General features: G+C 38.2%; 1 protein-coding gene across 1 annotated transcript in view; it reads right to left on the reverse strand.

Moving 5' to 3' along the window:
* The window catches only part of GUCY1A2 (guanylate cyclase 1 soluble subunit alpha 2), a 340,686-nt gene that overhangs the window by 259,250 nt on the left and 65,260 nt on the right, over window positions 1-16,176 (reverse strand). Inside the window, exon 4 of the mRNA XM_027578896.2 lies at window positions 9,784-10,502. Coding sequence (XP_027434697.2) covers window positions 9,784-10,502 — 719 coding nt within the window. The remainder of the gene's footprint in view (window positions 1-9,783; window positions 10,503-16,176) is intronic.

Consider the following 16,176-nt stretch of genomic DNA (forward strand, 5'->3'; position numbering starts at 1 on the left):
TCAAAAATGTATTTGTAAAATCAATAAGGAAATAAAATGCCATACTAAAAATATTCATTTAATACAAAAGAATTCTTAAAAGAGGAATAGGGAACAAAAAGACATGAGACACAGTATAAACAAACAAAATGATAGATGTAATTCCAGCCAAGTCAACAATTACATTAAATGTGAATATACTACAATTCCATCAAAAGGCAGAGATTATGAGACTGTATAAAAAAGTGAAAGCCAACTATACCTGTAAAAAACACCTTCAAAGACAAACACAGGTTGAAAGTAAAAAGACAAAAAAAGATACTCCATGCAAACTATTTATCAAACATTCAGAAAAAAAAAATGGTAACAATCCTACACAAAGTCTTTCAGAAAAAGAGTAAGAATAAACTCTTCTCAACTCATTCTCTGAGGCCAAAGACATCACAAGAAAAAAATTTTAAAAGAAAGGAAAAATTCTACATACCAATAGCTCTCATGAACAAAGATGCAAAAATCCTTAACAAAATATTAGCAAACCAAATTCAGCAACATATAAAAAGGTTTATAACATATAAACATGACCAAGTGGGATTTATCCCAAGATTTTTAGTTCAACATCTGGAAATTGTTAATATCATATGCCCTATTAACAGAATTAAGGGCAAAGCCATAAGACCATTTCAATACATAGAGAAAATAGACTAGACACAATCTAACACCTACTCATGATAAGAAGTCTCAACAAACTAGGAACAGAAAGGAATTTTCTCAATCTGATTAAGAACAGTTCACACCTATGGTAAAAGACTGAATGCTTTTCTAAGTTCAGACAAAGGCAAGGATATCCATGATCACCACTTTCATTCAACACTGTACTTAAGGTTCTAGCCAGTGTGATAGGTAAGGAAAGACAGAGGTAGGGGGAGGCAGGGACACAGGGAAGGAGGGAGAAAAAGATAAATTTAAAAGTTAGAAGGACAACTACCTTAACTCTCAGACTACACGGCCTCCTATGTAAAAAATCCTGAAGAATCTACCCCCCCAAAATAGCATATTTTCTATTCTATTATATTGAACTATTCTGAGTTTAGCAAGGCCATAGGACTCAAGATCAATATATAGAAATAATTTGTATTTCTATATTTTAATAAAAATGCAATTTCAAAACATTCTCTGTGTTACGTAAGAAAGAAAAAAACAAAATAGTGCAAGACCTGCACACCAAAAGCTGTAAAACCTTTGTCGACCAGAACGCCCGGTGGCTCAGTCAGTTAAGCCTCTGACTCCTGATTTCAGCTCAGGTCATGATCTCAAAGTCCTAGGATCAAACCCCACATTGGGTTCCTCCCTCAGCAGGGAGTCTGCTTGAGGATTCTCTGTCTCCCTCTCCCTCTGTCCCTCCCCCCACTCACTTGCACACACTCTCTCTAGAATAAATCTTAAAAAAAAAAAAAACCTTTGTTGACAAAAATTAAAGAAGATCTAAATTAACTGAGAGAGATATCTCCATGGAATAGAAGACTCAATATTTTAAGACAGCTATTCTTTCTAAATAAACCTACAGATTCAGTGCAATTGCTATCAAAATCCTAGAAGCTGTTGTAGAAATTGACACATGTATCCTAAAATTTACATGGAAATACAAAGGACCAAGAATAGCCAACACAACTTTGAAAAAGAACAAACCTGAAAGACTTAAAATACCCAATTGCAAAACTTATTTGGATATAGTAATCAAAACACTATGTTATCACCATATGGTTAGATATTTTTAAAAAATGGAGAAGAACAGAAAGGCTAGAAAAAAATTTATGGTCAATTGATTCTTGATAAAGTTGCAAAGCCAATTCAATGGTGAAAACAGTTTTCTCAAAAACTGTGCTGGGACAGCTGGATGTCCATGCGCAAAAAAAATTAAAAAATAAAAAAAACTTGGGCCCTCATGGTATACACAAAATATGTCTCAAAATGAATCACAAATCTAAATATAAGAGTTAAAATTATAAAATATCTAGAAGAAAACAAAGGGGAAAATCTCTGTGGCCTTGAATTATGCAAAGATTTGTTAGTTATCAGACTAAAAGCAAATAGTACTATCACAGTACCTTTGTGCTTCAAAAGACAGTTACTTTTGAAGTCAACATAATGTACAGTGACTTTTGAAGTCAATATAATATCCAGAATGTATACTTAAAAAAAAATACAATTCAGCAGGAAGACAAACAACACAGATATGGGCAAAACATTCGATTAGACATGTAACCAAAGAAATAATACCAATGGCTAATAAGCACAAGAAAAGATGCTTCACATCATTAGTCACTGGGGAAATGTAAATTAAAACCCAGGATTCTACTTTACATACCAGGATGGTCATGGTCAAGAAGAGTACCAACATCCAGTGTTGGTGAGAACATGAAGAAACTTGAACCCAAATATGTTGGTCAAATGTGAAATGGCATAGCCTCTTTGTTCAACAGCGTGGCGATTCCTTTAAAAAGTTAAACATAGCATATGACATGGCAATCCCTCTGCTAGGAATCTGTCTAGGAGAAATGGAAATATATCCAACACAAACACCAATATGCAAATGTTCACTGCAACATTATTCCTAACAGACAAAATCTGAAAAGAATCCAGTGTCCATCCACTGGTAAATGGGTTAAAAAACAAAACTGCAGTATATTTGGGCAATGGAATACCGTACTAAACATGAACAAGTTACTCATGCATGCAACATGGATAAACCTCAAAAACATTATGCGAGACAAGAAAAGATAACATACGTGTATCATTACACTTTTAAGAAATGTCTTCAAAAGACAAATCTATGCAGATGCAAATAGGCCAGTGGTTGCCTGGGGTCAGGAGGAGAAGCAAGGATTGGCCACAGATGGGCACAGGAAACTTTGGAGGGTGATAAAATGTTCTAAGACTGTATTGTTGTGATAGTCACACAATTATATACATTTACCAAAAATCATCGCACTGTGTGCTTATGAAAAACGTTCATGTGAATCAAGAGAGCACCAGTAAAAATGAGGAGGGAGGCAATGAATTCAAAACAGCTCTTCAGCTTTTAATTTACTGAGACTGAAAGCTACCAGTTAAAACAAAATGATTCTAAGTTAAAAACCAAAGGAGGAATTAAAGAAAGATTCTGAACAATTTGTGACTAAAAGGGCCAATCCTCCCCACCCAGAACGTACCACAGTAGAACTCAATAATGTCTGATCTATGGTACGAGGCACCTCCTTTGTAAGTTCAGGAGTGCAATCTTTCCTAACAAAAATAAAAACATGGTAAAATGGGCACTTGAAGCATGAAGATCACTGTAGGGAATATATAATTCACCATGTAACATCCACCTTGTCCTCTGACTATACAGAATTCAGTAACATAGCACTGTATGGGGATTTTAACATTATAGGTTTGTTTTTGTTTTGTTTTGTTTTTAGTAAAAGAGCCAGAATGAACCTCAGGAACACCTGCATCTGATTCTGAATTTGTCTAACCTACTTTAAAAGGCAGTTTATGGTCAGGGAGCAGTTCCAGAGAAAAACCAAAAAAAAAGTAAAGATCTCATTTGTAATTACAAAAGCAAAGAAGACTCCAAATAATTTTGAATGAAGTTATTTCTATGTTCTCTAATGCTAATTTATAGAGAAAGCCCTAATGACATTTTGTCCATCACAAAAATTATTGTTCAATATTTGAAATTCTCTAACAGAATGTTTGACCTGAAAAGAGGAGAAATGCTCACCTTTTCCCAAATTAAATTAAATTTACGTTGAAGTCAAATATGTATTCTTGACAGCCAGGTGAAATCTGTCTTTCAACAGTGTCATTAAGGTTTGGTAAGATTAATAAAAACATTTTCAACTTTTTAATCATCCTGTCAGAGGATGGACCCATGTCCAGGAAAGAGAAAGGACTACTTTGAAACCTGATCTGGCCATAGAAAATCAGAGGTTAATTCCTCCTTTATTCGTTGAAAATGATTTCCCAGCATTTGTTTTGCAGCTTCTAATTAGTAAGACAAATGTGAGAATATTTCTAGGGATTGACAAAGAAATGTGTTGTTGTTAATGCTTTTCCCCAGTTCCCACCCTGAGAACAAAGGTGAAGATGAATAACAAGGCCATCGCACCATTGTAGAGATGATGTATTTCAAAAGCGGGACTCCTTCCACAATGTTATTAAAGTTCTTTGAAGCATTGCTACTAAGAAAAAAATGTCAAAAGAACTCATGTTGTTTATTGTTTCTCAAATCCACTGCTATTTCTGGTTGCGCCTACGCAAACCAGTCCATTTCAGTTTGGAAGGCACTGGCAGATCCACAGGTAATAAAAACTTGATTCCAAACTTTAGTGAATCTGAAAAGGAGACTAGTGATTTTAAAACTATAATAGTCTCTAAAGAAAAAGCAGATCCCTAAGTCATATTTTAGGAAGATGCTAGGTAAGCTTGATATTTCTCTAAAATTATTAGAGCTACTGAATCCAGTACTTTCTTCTCCAAGGCAGTAAGTGAGGAGGAAGATGGATAAGACAAAGGTTTCAAGTGTGAAGAACAGTGAGAGTGGTAGAAGTAATAATCAACATTTATTCAGTGATCGATGCTGAGGCTGAAGACAGAAAAATGTTACATGGACTGCCATTTAATCCTCACAAATAAGTGAGGGAGGCAGCCTAAGCTGTCAGAGAATTACTTTAACTCAGTCCTGATAATAGGATGAGCTCTTCATGGTTGAAAAGTCAGATTCCCCTCTGCTTCTCTTTATTTTTTTTATTATATGTTAATCACCATACATTACATCATTAGTTTTTGATGTAGGGTTCCATGATTCATTGTTTGTGCGTAACACCCAGTGCTCCACGCAGAACGTGCCCTCTTTAATACCCATCACCAGGCTAACCCTTCCCCCCACCCCCTCCCCTCTAGAACCCTGTTTGTTTTTCAGACTCCATCGTCTCTCATGGTTCGTCTCCCCCTCCAATTTCCGCCCCTTCCTTTTCCCTTCCTGCTACTTTTTTTTTAACATATAATATATTATTTGTTTCAGAGGTACAGGTCTGTGATTCAACAGTCTCACACAATTCACAGCGCTCACCACAGCACATTCCTTCCCCAATGTCTATCACCCAGCCACCCCATCCCTCCCACCCCCCACCACTCCAGCAACCCTCAGTTTATGTCCTGAGATTAAGAATTCCTCATATCACTGAGATCATAGGATACATGTCTTTCTCTGATTGACTTATTTCGCTCAGCATAATACCCTCCAGGTTCCATCCATGTCATTGCAAAAGGCAAGATTTCATTCCTTTTGTTGGCTGCATAATATTCCATTGTATATACATAACAAATCTTCTTTATCCATTCATCTGTCAATGGACATCTTGGCTCTTTCCACAGTTTGGCTATTGTGGACATTGCTGCTATAAACGTTGGGGTGCACGTACCCCTTCAGATCCCTACATTTGTATCTTTGTGGTAATACCCAGTAGTGCAACTGCTGGATCGTATGGTAGCTCTATTTTCAACTGTTTGAGGACCCTCCATACTGTTTTCCAGAGTGGTTGCAGCAGCTTGCATTCCCACCAACAGTGTAGGAGGGTTCCCCTTTCTCCGCATCCCCGCCAACATCTGTCATTTCCTGACTTGTTAATTTTAGCCATTCTGACTGGTGTGAGGTGGTATCTCATTGAGGTTTTGATTTGGATTTCCCTGATGCTGAGTGATGTTGAGCACTTTTTCATGTGTCTGTTGGCCATTTGGATGTCTTCTTTGGAAAAATGTCTGTTCATGTCTTCTGCCCATTTCTTGACTGGATCATTTGTTCTTTGGGTGTTGAGTTTGAGAAGTTCTTTATAGATTTTGGATACAAGCCCTTTATCTGATATGTCATTTGCAAATATCTTCTCCCATTCTGTCGGTTGTCTTTTGGTTTTGTGGACTGTTTCCTTGGCTGTGCAAAAGCTTTTTATCTTTGATGAAATCCCAATAGTTCACTTTTGCCCTTGCTTCCCTTGCCTTTGGTGACTTTTCTAGGAAGAAGTTGCTGCGGCTGAGGTCGAAGAGGTTGCTACCTGTGTTCTCCTTTAGGATTTTGATGGACTCCTGTCCCACATTTAGGTCTTTGAACCATTTGGAGTCTATTTTTGTGTGTGGTGTAAGGAAATGGTCCAGTTTCATTCTTCTGCATGTGGCTGAAGCAAACCCATGTAGCATTCATCTATGTGTCTGTTCTGTGCCATTCCTCTGGTTTCTAACAGCCCTATTTACAAACACAGTGCCCTCCACACAACAAGGCTTTGGAACCTATGTCAATTTTTTATTTATATGACTAGATGCGATCCCCCAAACTACACATCAGACTGCAACAAATTTCTTCTTAAACTCACCATGATGCCTCAAAAGATTTAGGTGATTAACTTCCAAATTCTCAGAATAATAGTGAGGTCTGAATGACCTAATGATGCACAGCACAAATTAAAATAGATTCATAATTCACCATGAATTCCCAATGCTGAATCTGTTTTTTTAACAATGAACTAATTCATTCATCTCTAATGCTTGACATCAGATGAGGAAAGATGACGAAGAGAAGTTGAGCTTTAAGGAACGACAGAAACACAGCAATGCCATATGGGAGGACAAGAAAAGAGAGAGAGAGAAGACTATGTAAGACCTGGGTGATCGCTCAGAAGACACACAGGGAGCCAGATAATGGGACTCAAGGCTTGGTTGGTCCATCTGGAAGAGTCCCTTCTGACCTCAGATCTGTTGAGTTGGAGCCTGCCAGTGATGACTGCATCAGATGTCTCTCAGTGACATTCTCCCTTCTGGTAACCAACCCTTCTGTCTTTTTAACTCATCACTGCACAAGCAAGATGCAAATTCTCTGGAACCAGGATCCTGGCTTTCTGTTTCATTTGTATATCACCAAATTGCTCACAAGCGTGTCCTACCTCCTGTCTATAGTAAACCAATGACTGATGGCACAAAATGGCAAAGATCACAGTTTAGCAAAAACATTACAGTTCATTCTGCAAATGATTTATTGTCACTCAGCTCCATGATTAGCTCTCGGTTTTCATTTTTTGGGTTTGTTTGTTTTTTTTTCTAGACCGCAGGAGTGGTGCTTCATTGGTATTAAGGGCATAGCCAAAATAGTTATCATGAAAGCCTCCATTGTTAGACAAAGGAATATCCTAAATTATTTTTAAAATTGCCCTTTCTTATCAAGGCACAGTAAACAATTAGAAACTTCAGACAACATGGAGTTACTTATTAACAAGAAGAGCTCTTATGGGGAAAATAAGGAATACCAAGATCAAATTTATCAACAGACCTGTAACTTTTATTTTTTTTAAGATTTTATTTATTTATTTGAGAGAGAGAGAATGAGAGATAGAGAGCACATGAGAGGGGGGAGGGTCCGAGGGAGAAGCAGACTCCCCGCTGAGCAGGGAGCCCGATGCGGGACTCGATCCCGGGACTCCAGGATCATGACCTGAGCCGAAGGCAGTCGCTGAACCGACTGAGCCACCCAGGTGCCCCCAGACCTGTAATTTTTAAACTTGATTCTCTTTCCTCTTTCCATGTCTTCAAAAAATACAAATTTGGGATTTGGAAACACAGTAATTCAAAAATGTTACTCATCTGGTTAAGACTCCATGCCCTAATACTGACTACCATTCCAATTTGGGCCAACAGTGGCTTCCCAAATGTCCCACGTGGCAAACCCAGGTGAATAAACAAAACAAACATAAGGATGAGAGGATTGCTATCCTTATTCTAACTAAAAATCCTGCCTATTTCTTTCTTTTTAAGCTGTCACTGCCATGTTTAAGTTATAATTGTATCTTCTCAATGAGAACAGTGCCTTATTATTGGAATTGGCAGGGGGCCTTGACATTTGAGTCATCATTTCATTATGCCTATTCCTTACCCTGGTATACAAATTAAATAGAAATACAAGCCAGATGAAATATGGGGGGGGGGGGGAATCTGAAGCAATCACTTTAAACTGAATTAATTTTTCTCAAATCTACAAATATAGAGAGCAATTAACATGGATAATAATATATTCCACCTCAGGCACATTTTCAAAAATATTCACTCCAATTTCAGAGGCCAAACCTGCTCAAACCCTTCTAGCCAAACACTTCACGTCTGCAAAACAGAACCGACAGCTTTAATATTCTCTAAATTATAAAGATAGAATAATTCCCTTTTAAATCAACTACAACTATGGGAAAAACACACATTTAACAGCTTTTCTCTTTTTCTTAACAGCTTCAAAAATGGGTAGCAATCACTGAACATGTAAATATATATATACATACACACATATATAAAATACGCACATGTGAAAAGTATTATTTAAAATGTGTAATCGCATAGAAAAATAACAATTCATTCAGACTAAAATATCCAAATGTGCCTAGCTGGAATTTCAGGTTTATCCACAGATGTTTTGAAATCACTGAATGTAAATGATGAAAAATGGTAAGTCTCAGGACCCAGGCATCCTGAATAAATGGGCATCATTCCCTAGTTCTCAAGCATTTTGTTAAAAATTTTTCCACTGAATTTCAAAACGATAAAAATCAGTTCTAACATGAATGCTATATGAAATCCTCAAAAATGTCTTTGGCTCTGCTTCCAGGAGGCTATTCCCTTGTTTACTTATGATGGCAGGCAGGGAGCCCGATGCGGGGCTCGATCCCAGGACCCTGGGATCATGACCTGAGCCAAAGGCAGACACTTAACGACTGAGCCACCCAGGCACCCCAAGCCTGTTCATTTCTAAAAAGCCAAGAGCTTTCCCCAAAATGCTTGGGAACAAGCTGAATCACCTAAGAGAACTTTATTGTCCTCGATACAAAATACTGAATAGCTCTACTAGAAGCTGAACATGCATATATGCAAATGTCTACCCTTGAACAGTATTATTTATATTATTTATTATCCTATTTAAAATAGTAATGACTAACTTTTCTTTACATTTTATTATTTTAATAAATTGACTTCTCCTAAAAAAAAAAAAAAAATTTACCTGAGGGAACATATTTGTGTAAACAAATTCAAGATTTATCTTTTAGCTTTTTCTTTCTTTATAAGTTATAACCCAGACTTTCCAAAAACGGGATTCAAAGAAATTCGCCATAATTCCTAGTGTTCACCATGTTCTCCAAGCAGTGAGCGTGTTCTGAAGGAAGGAGTCTGTTTTAATACTAAAATCTACTTAGAAGTCTTAATATCGTCCCTTAATTTTCCAACTTTTAGAAAATCCATTCTTCTGCAAACTGAGACAAAAATAGGATACAAACCAGATGTTCCTCGATTATGAGGAAATGAATGAGCAGAGCACATTCAAAGTGGAGCTTGTTCTTCACCCCTATTTATTTTAGAAGGCAAGCAGGCCCGACGATGTGGGATTCCATCTTACCATTTGTCTGGTAGTGTGACTTCCATCGGTGGAAATAGTCATGGGTTTACAGTAACAGGCTTTAAGGGAGTCCTATCATTTCTGTAATTACTATGGCTGGTATTAATAAGTGTCTTCTTTTTATATGCTGAAATAAATTAATGGAAGAGGCAGACCCTATGCAAAATGGCTGGGAGGAAGGCCAAATCTTTTTACATACATCCAGGCACCAGTGATTTCCAAAATGGCACTTTAAGCTCTCTTGCCTAAATAATTACAAGGACAGCCAGCCAGCATGTAATTTACTGAAATAATTACGCACTCTTCCAGTTCCCACCACCCAGCTCCAGCCCGTGGCCGCTTACCTTGTCCTTGTTTTCAGTGCCAGAAGCCTCGGGCTTGGTCCTGATCACGAATGGGGTGGACAGGCGCAGCAGGACCCGCTCAAAGGCGGCATGAACCCTGGGAGACACGATCTCGAAGCAGTCCTGGAACTTGAGCACTTTGTGAGCGTCACAGCGAAGCTGCTTCCGCAAGCCTTCCCCCAGCTGAAGGACGGACATGTGGGGGTCGAACATCAGGTGGAAAGGGAAGGCTCTGCAGAAGGTGCTGATGCTGATTCTGAGGTCCGCAGGAACCTGGGAGGTGCCCTGGGGAAGGTTCTTCGTGATGGTGGTGTTTTCACATTCTTTGATAAGGAAAGTAAGACAACCACAGTTGCCCGGGTTCGAAGCCTCAGAGCCCAGCTTCTCACTGGCAACTTGCTCCACCGCCACATCCAGCCGGTAGATCTTCTTGGCTGCGGCCTTAATCATCCCAAGCATTGCGAACCCCACAGTATGGTGAGGGTGGAAATAGTGGAGCGTCAGAGTGCCTTCGGGGAGCTCTTTGCATAGGAATGATGGCGACTCCAGAGTGGCCTGTTTTCCAAAAGAAGTTCTAATGTGTTCCAACAAAGCATCAAAGCCATTAAAAAAATCCTGCAATGTGCCGCCCACAGCTCGAAGGACTCTCTCATTCTCATCAAAGCATATATTAAAGAACTCCTCGCCAAATCTTTCTTGGATTTCCTCAAACTTCAAACCTGGAGGTAAACGGGTAGGAAATGTTAGAGAAGTATAATGAACTAATCGAATTTATAGCTTTTTTTAATGCTTATCAAAGGAGATGACTAGTGAGTGAGGCAAGAGAAGCAGTTCCCTTGGGCCCACAAATTCCCAAAGAGATGAATTCGTTTTGAATTAGGGAAAGTAAATTTCAATTCATCTTCTGGAGGCTTCTAAGATGTTAATGAGCATAAACTTGTTTTAGTATTTTTGTTTGTTTTGAAAGAGTCTTCTTTTTTTAGAGCAGTTTTAGAGTCACAGCAAAATTGAACAATAAGTACGGATGTTCTCCACAGAACCCTCTCCCCACAAACACACAGCTTCCCTCTCACCCCACTACTAGTCCCGGCCTACTGTGATGCATTTGTTACCACCAATGAACCTACAATAACACAGTATCATCTCCCAGAGTCCAGACTTTACATTAGGGTTCACTCTTGGTGTTGTGCACTCTCCGGTTTGGACAAATGTGTAATGATATGTGTCCACCATGATAGCCTCATACAAAGTAGTTTTGCTGCTTTAGAAATCCTCTGTGCTCTGCCTGTTCATGCCTCCCTCCCCTGAGCCCCTACAGCGTAAACTTTCCAAATGTTGCTAATCTAGCTGCTCACTTTTCTTTTCAATACCCTACTGCATTTGCTGTAATCAGCACAAATAAGATCATCTTAATGATTTCCCTCTTCGTTAGAGGAACTTTTTAGAAGCAACTTATAATGTTGTGTCTCTATTGCACCCATCCACTATTCCTATCTTATCAAAATTCATTTGTTAAGTAGGAAATATCGTCCAGAGAGGGAATTTATGGTACCTGAGTCGGGAAAGACATCAGTTTATCTAGTGTCAACAGAAATAATTAAGTTAGACCCCAGTAAGAGAGAGACAAACAAGGAACTAAAAATGGCAGAACTGTGGGCTGAGTTGCATTCTTTCACCCGCAAAAAATGAGAGTAGCCAAGCGTGGAGTAGGAATCTCACTAGAAAGAGTTAAAAGCCTTTGTATCCTCAGTTCATACTTCCACATGCCATGGCCAAGGGAACTCTATGTTACAGCGTGGAATTATAACAAAAAATACATACATACATACATACATACATACATACACACACACACACAATGCATGATGTAGAAATTAGAACCAGTCACATGTGATCTAGTTAGATCAACCCTTAAGGATGATCTGAGGAGAAATACAGAGGGAATTTATGGTCCAAAGAGGAAGAGTACAATGCATACAGGAGAGTTGAGTGTGTGTGCTAAAGGAATCTTCCATATGGAGTCATTCTACTGTTTCTCCTTTGACTTTGGCTGAAATCAATACATGTAAGTTTGCATGTTCATAATTTCTTGCCTCATCTCCTGAATCTTACAGGGAGGTCCTGAAGGTAAGGCAGGATTGGGAAAAGACAGAGGTCACCTTGCTAGCGTCCTGTTCAAGTACAGAGCAGTCTGGGTTGTCTACAGCTCGGTTTGCTGTTCCTACCTTTATCATTCCCTAAGGGTTCTCTCCAGGCAGAAATGCAGGAATAGAACAGTCAACACCACCATTTGGAAAACACAGTCAAAACACATCAAATATTTTTTGAGAGAGTACTACAGAGTATAAACACTGTGATAGCCAAATGAAGAAATGTTTGACAAAAAAAGTTCTTAAAAGCAATGAAACAAAAAGCAGTAAAAATCCAAGTGAGAAAGAGTCCTTTTATTAAGAAGAATTTCACATTAATTTTGGTTTCATAGATCTGACGTGCAAGTCAAGCTGAGACAGTCCCCTATCGAGATTAAAAACATGACTGCGCATCTTACATGGTCATGGTACGAGACTGCCCTTCAGCATGTGCTGCATTCACTAACAATAATGTCAGCCCAAATGGAGAATAATAGCATTCATCTGTCCAGTTCTCCAGTGTGGAAGGAAAAAAGCAAGGTGGAGGACACTCACTGCAATTTGGCTTCTGTTCCCACTGCTCCGTTGAAACTACTTTTGCAAATGCTTCAGCCAATACTTACTGCTCAATCCCTACCTTAGTTAACCTTGTTTGCTGTTTTTCTTTTAATTTGACTCTACTGATCATCTCATCCTCCTAAATCTCCCTTCTCTCTGGCTTCTAAAACCATACTCTCTTGGTTTGATGACTATCTGTCTGAAAATTCCTTCACAAAAATATCTTCCTATGCCAAATCACTGTATCATCATCATTACCTAACTAAAATGTCCTAATACAAATTAAATGGATATCCCTTCAAAAACAATGTTCTTGGTTGCTATTAAGTTTTTTCATTACAAAAGTCTAATTAAAACTAAATTCCAAGTAAATAAAAATTCCTATAAGCTGACTATACTTGCTGAACTGCAGAATCCCATGTGCCATTAAAAATATTTTACGGATGGCTTCTATCCTTTGAAGAGTTCTATTTTAAAAGGATTCAGGGTCTTTATGCACAGAAAAGGAAAAGAGTATTTCTTCTAACTTGCTTTTTTCCAAACACTGAAAATGCCCTCAGAGTTATCAAAGAACATAGACATGAACATAATGCGGTAAGCTTATGCTCTATTTCCAACGCCAGAATCCCCCCCAAATCATCCAGAAAATAACAAGTAAATTCACCAGAGGCACAAACTAAAAGCTACTGAGTACAGCATTCCATCAGCTAGAAACCCCCACCGTCTTACAAAGCACTTTGGTACAGGGTTGTTAATTCTGCAATGATGACACCAAGACCTGCGAGGATGCTAGAGTAACTTGTATCAATAAAGAAAAGCTGAAATGTTTTGAACATTACACTCAAATCCTATACATGGCAATTCTATAAAATCACAATCCTTGATTAACTAATAAAGATTTTTGTTCTCACAGTTATGAAAATGTACAAGATCATAAAAGAAGAAAAAATTTCTTCCAGCTGGAAACATGGAAAACTAGCAAAAGATCACTGTAACTGTTGCAAATATGCTATAAATCAATAGCCAAGAGTTACATTTTAAACCTTGTCTCAAAATTTAGGAAGCACAGAGAAAGTATTTCAGCTCAATTGGTGCCGTTCTCACTTCCAAGGCTGTACCTATGATTGATGCAAACCCCCTACTTAGAGTAAATCACTTAAAACATATAGACAATGCTCATCTTCTCATAACAGAAAACACTATGACAGCTTGACATTTGGGTCTATAAGAATACATTCCTCTAGGGGCAAAACTTATAAAAAATCTGCTTTCATTAACAAGTAAGTTAGAAGTCAGAATTCTAAATTACTGTTAATGCACCTCTTGAGAAAAATGAATAGCCTAAACGTGAAGTCCTTTAGCTGAAAATAATCTATTCATCGATGATATGAATCTTTTGTCCCCCGTCTGCTCTCTGACTTCACATTGTGCACTTCTTAAGGACAAGGACATTATCCCCTTTATGTCTGCATACCCATCAATAGCATAATGCCTGGCAACAAAGACACTTAAGATTTCATTCATAGAAACTAAGCTTTCCTCTAAGTATTTGTTTGATAAATATAATCAAGCTTTTAAAGCTACACTTGTGCCACATTTAAGGATACCTAGACAACTAGACACATTCTTTTCTGATATGAGACTCTACAGATAATTAAATCACAGTGGGATTGGGCTGTAACAGAGGCACATGGGAATACCTATGAAGGTACGCAGAAAAGAGTGTCTGACTCTCTCCTCAGAGAGGTAATGTCTGAACAGAGACTTGAAAAAGTGGGTGTTCAAAAACCCAACAATGAAGGAACAATCACATTAATGAAGGGACCCTAATGGAATACAGATGAGCCAGAGAAATGGAAGAGCCCGGCGTGATCAGGGAAGGGCAAAGAGTAAGTGGACATATCTGGGGAACAGGAGTGAGGGGGTGAGCTGTTAACTGATGAGCAATGTAGAGGCTGGACTTAGGGGTGCCAAGACCAGAGTCAAAGACAGCAGCCAGAGAGACACTATAACGTCTTAAAGATTATATGGCCTGAGTTAGAGAAGTCCCAGGGAGAAGAGTGTTAAGCAACGTGCTGAACATTTTCATAGATCACTTCACACTTTAAAAAAGTCTTATCAGGCCTGGTGATGGGTATTAAAGAGGGCACGTTCTCCGTGGAGCACTGGGTGTTATGAACAAACAATGAATCATGGAACACCACATCAAAAACTAATGCGGTAATATATGATGATTAACATAACAATAAAAAATTTTTAAAAAAATTCTTATCAGGTAGGTATTTTTAATTGTCCTCATTTTACAAGTGAAAAATGTTAAGAAATTTGCCCAAGCTCACACAACCGTAGGTAGCAAAGGTAGATCTCAAGGTGAAGCATGTCTAATACTACATCTTTGAAATAAGCACAGTATCAAAAGAGAAAACTATCTGGGTGGGGGGTGGGAAACGCATGTCTTGCTCAACATTATATGATCAATGCCTAGCACTCCGCGTGATATTTAGTAGGTGCTCAATAAATATTAGCTAGATGTTGAATGAATTAACACATCACTAAAGTCAACGGAAAGGAGTTACAAGGAGCAGTCAACAGTTGCCAAATGCCAGAGCAATGTCAAGTAAGGTAAGGACAGAAAACTGTAAATTGGGTCGGTCAGCACTTTGGGGAACTTTGACAGCAATTTCAGCGGAGGGGAAAGGGTGGAATACTGGGTGTAAGGGGTTAAGGAGTGTGTGGCAGGTAAGGAAATAGTTTTCAGGTGAATTGACATTAGTATTGGGATGCTAAAATTACTTACTCTGTAAAACTGTTATAAATCTGACCTCTAGACTTGGAAAAGAAAATATTGTCTTCATTGAGAACCAAGTAAATAGAGAGAGAAGCCACCAAAGATACAGCATAGACGAGGGTCCTGGATCCTTTAAGGGAAGATCTATCAATAAAAGAGGGTTTTTAGGTCCAGAGACCATCCTTATCACCCAACGAGGACACTGGTCTCCATTAACACAGAAAAAACACCAAAGCAACAGATGTATCCTTAAGTGGCATAAAGTTCAACTGAGGAGCGGAAAACCTGCCAGCCACACACTTCTGTGAGCTGTGGACACCCTACAATTATTTTTTAATTAATTAGGCTTCTTCAACCCAATATCTAAATAATGTAACTGAAGCACAACTCTATCTCAAGTCTGAACTGTAAAGAGATTTCAATATATATTAAGGAGATAGTTATCTTTTCAGAGAAACATTTTTTTTCAGCTTTACTCAGCTATAACTGACACATAACACTGTATAACTCTAAGGTACACAGAGTGTTCTTTTGATACATTTATAGATTGCAAAATGATTGCCCTTGTTGTGTTAGCTAACACCTTCATTATATCACATAGTTCTCATTTTTTTGTAGTGAGAACATTTAAGATCTACTCTCTTAACAACATTCAAGTATATAATACATTATTGTCAACAGTAATCACAAAGTTGTACAATCAATCCCCAAAACTTATTCATCTTCTAACTGGAAGTTCGTACCCTCTGACTAACATCTCCCCAATTCCTCTACCTCCCAAATCCCTGGTGACCACCGTTCTATGACTTTGGCCTTTTTAGATTCTACATACATAAGTGATAGTATATAGTATTTGTCCAGAAACAGTTCTTTTATCTAGCAAGTCCCTAAGGTTTTTGTCAGCTAGTTTGATGACAC

This window comes from Zalophus californianus, chromosome 11 (assembly GCF_009762305.2).
Source record: "Zalophus californianus isolate mZalCal1 chromosome 11, mZalCal1.pri.v2, whole genome shotgun sequence".
In the NCBI taxonomy this organism is placed as follows: domain Eukaryota; kingdom Metazoa; phylum Chordata; class Mammalia; order Carnivora; family Otariidae; genus Zalophus; species Zalophus californianus.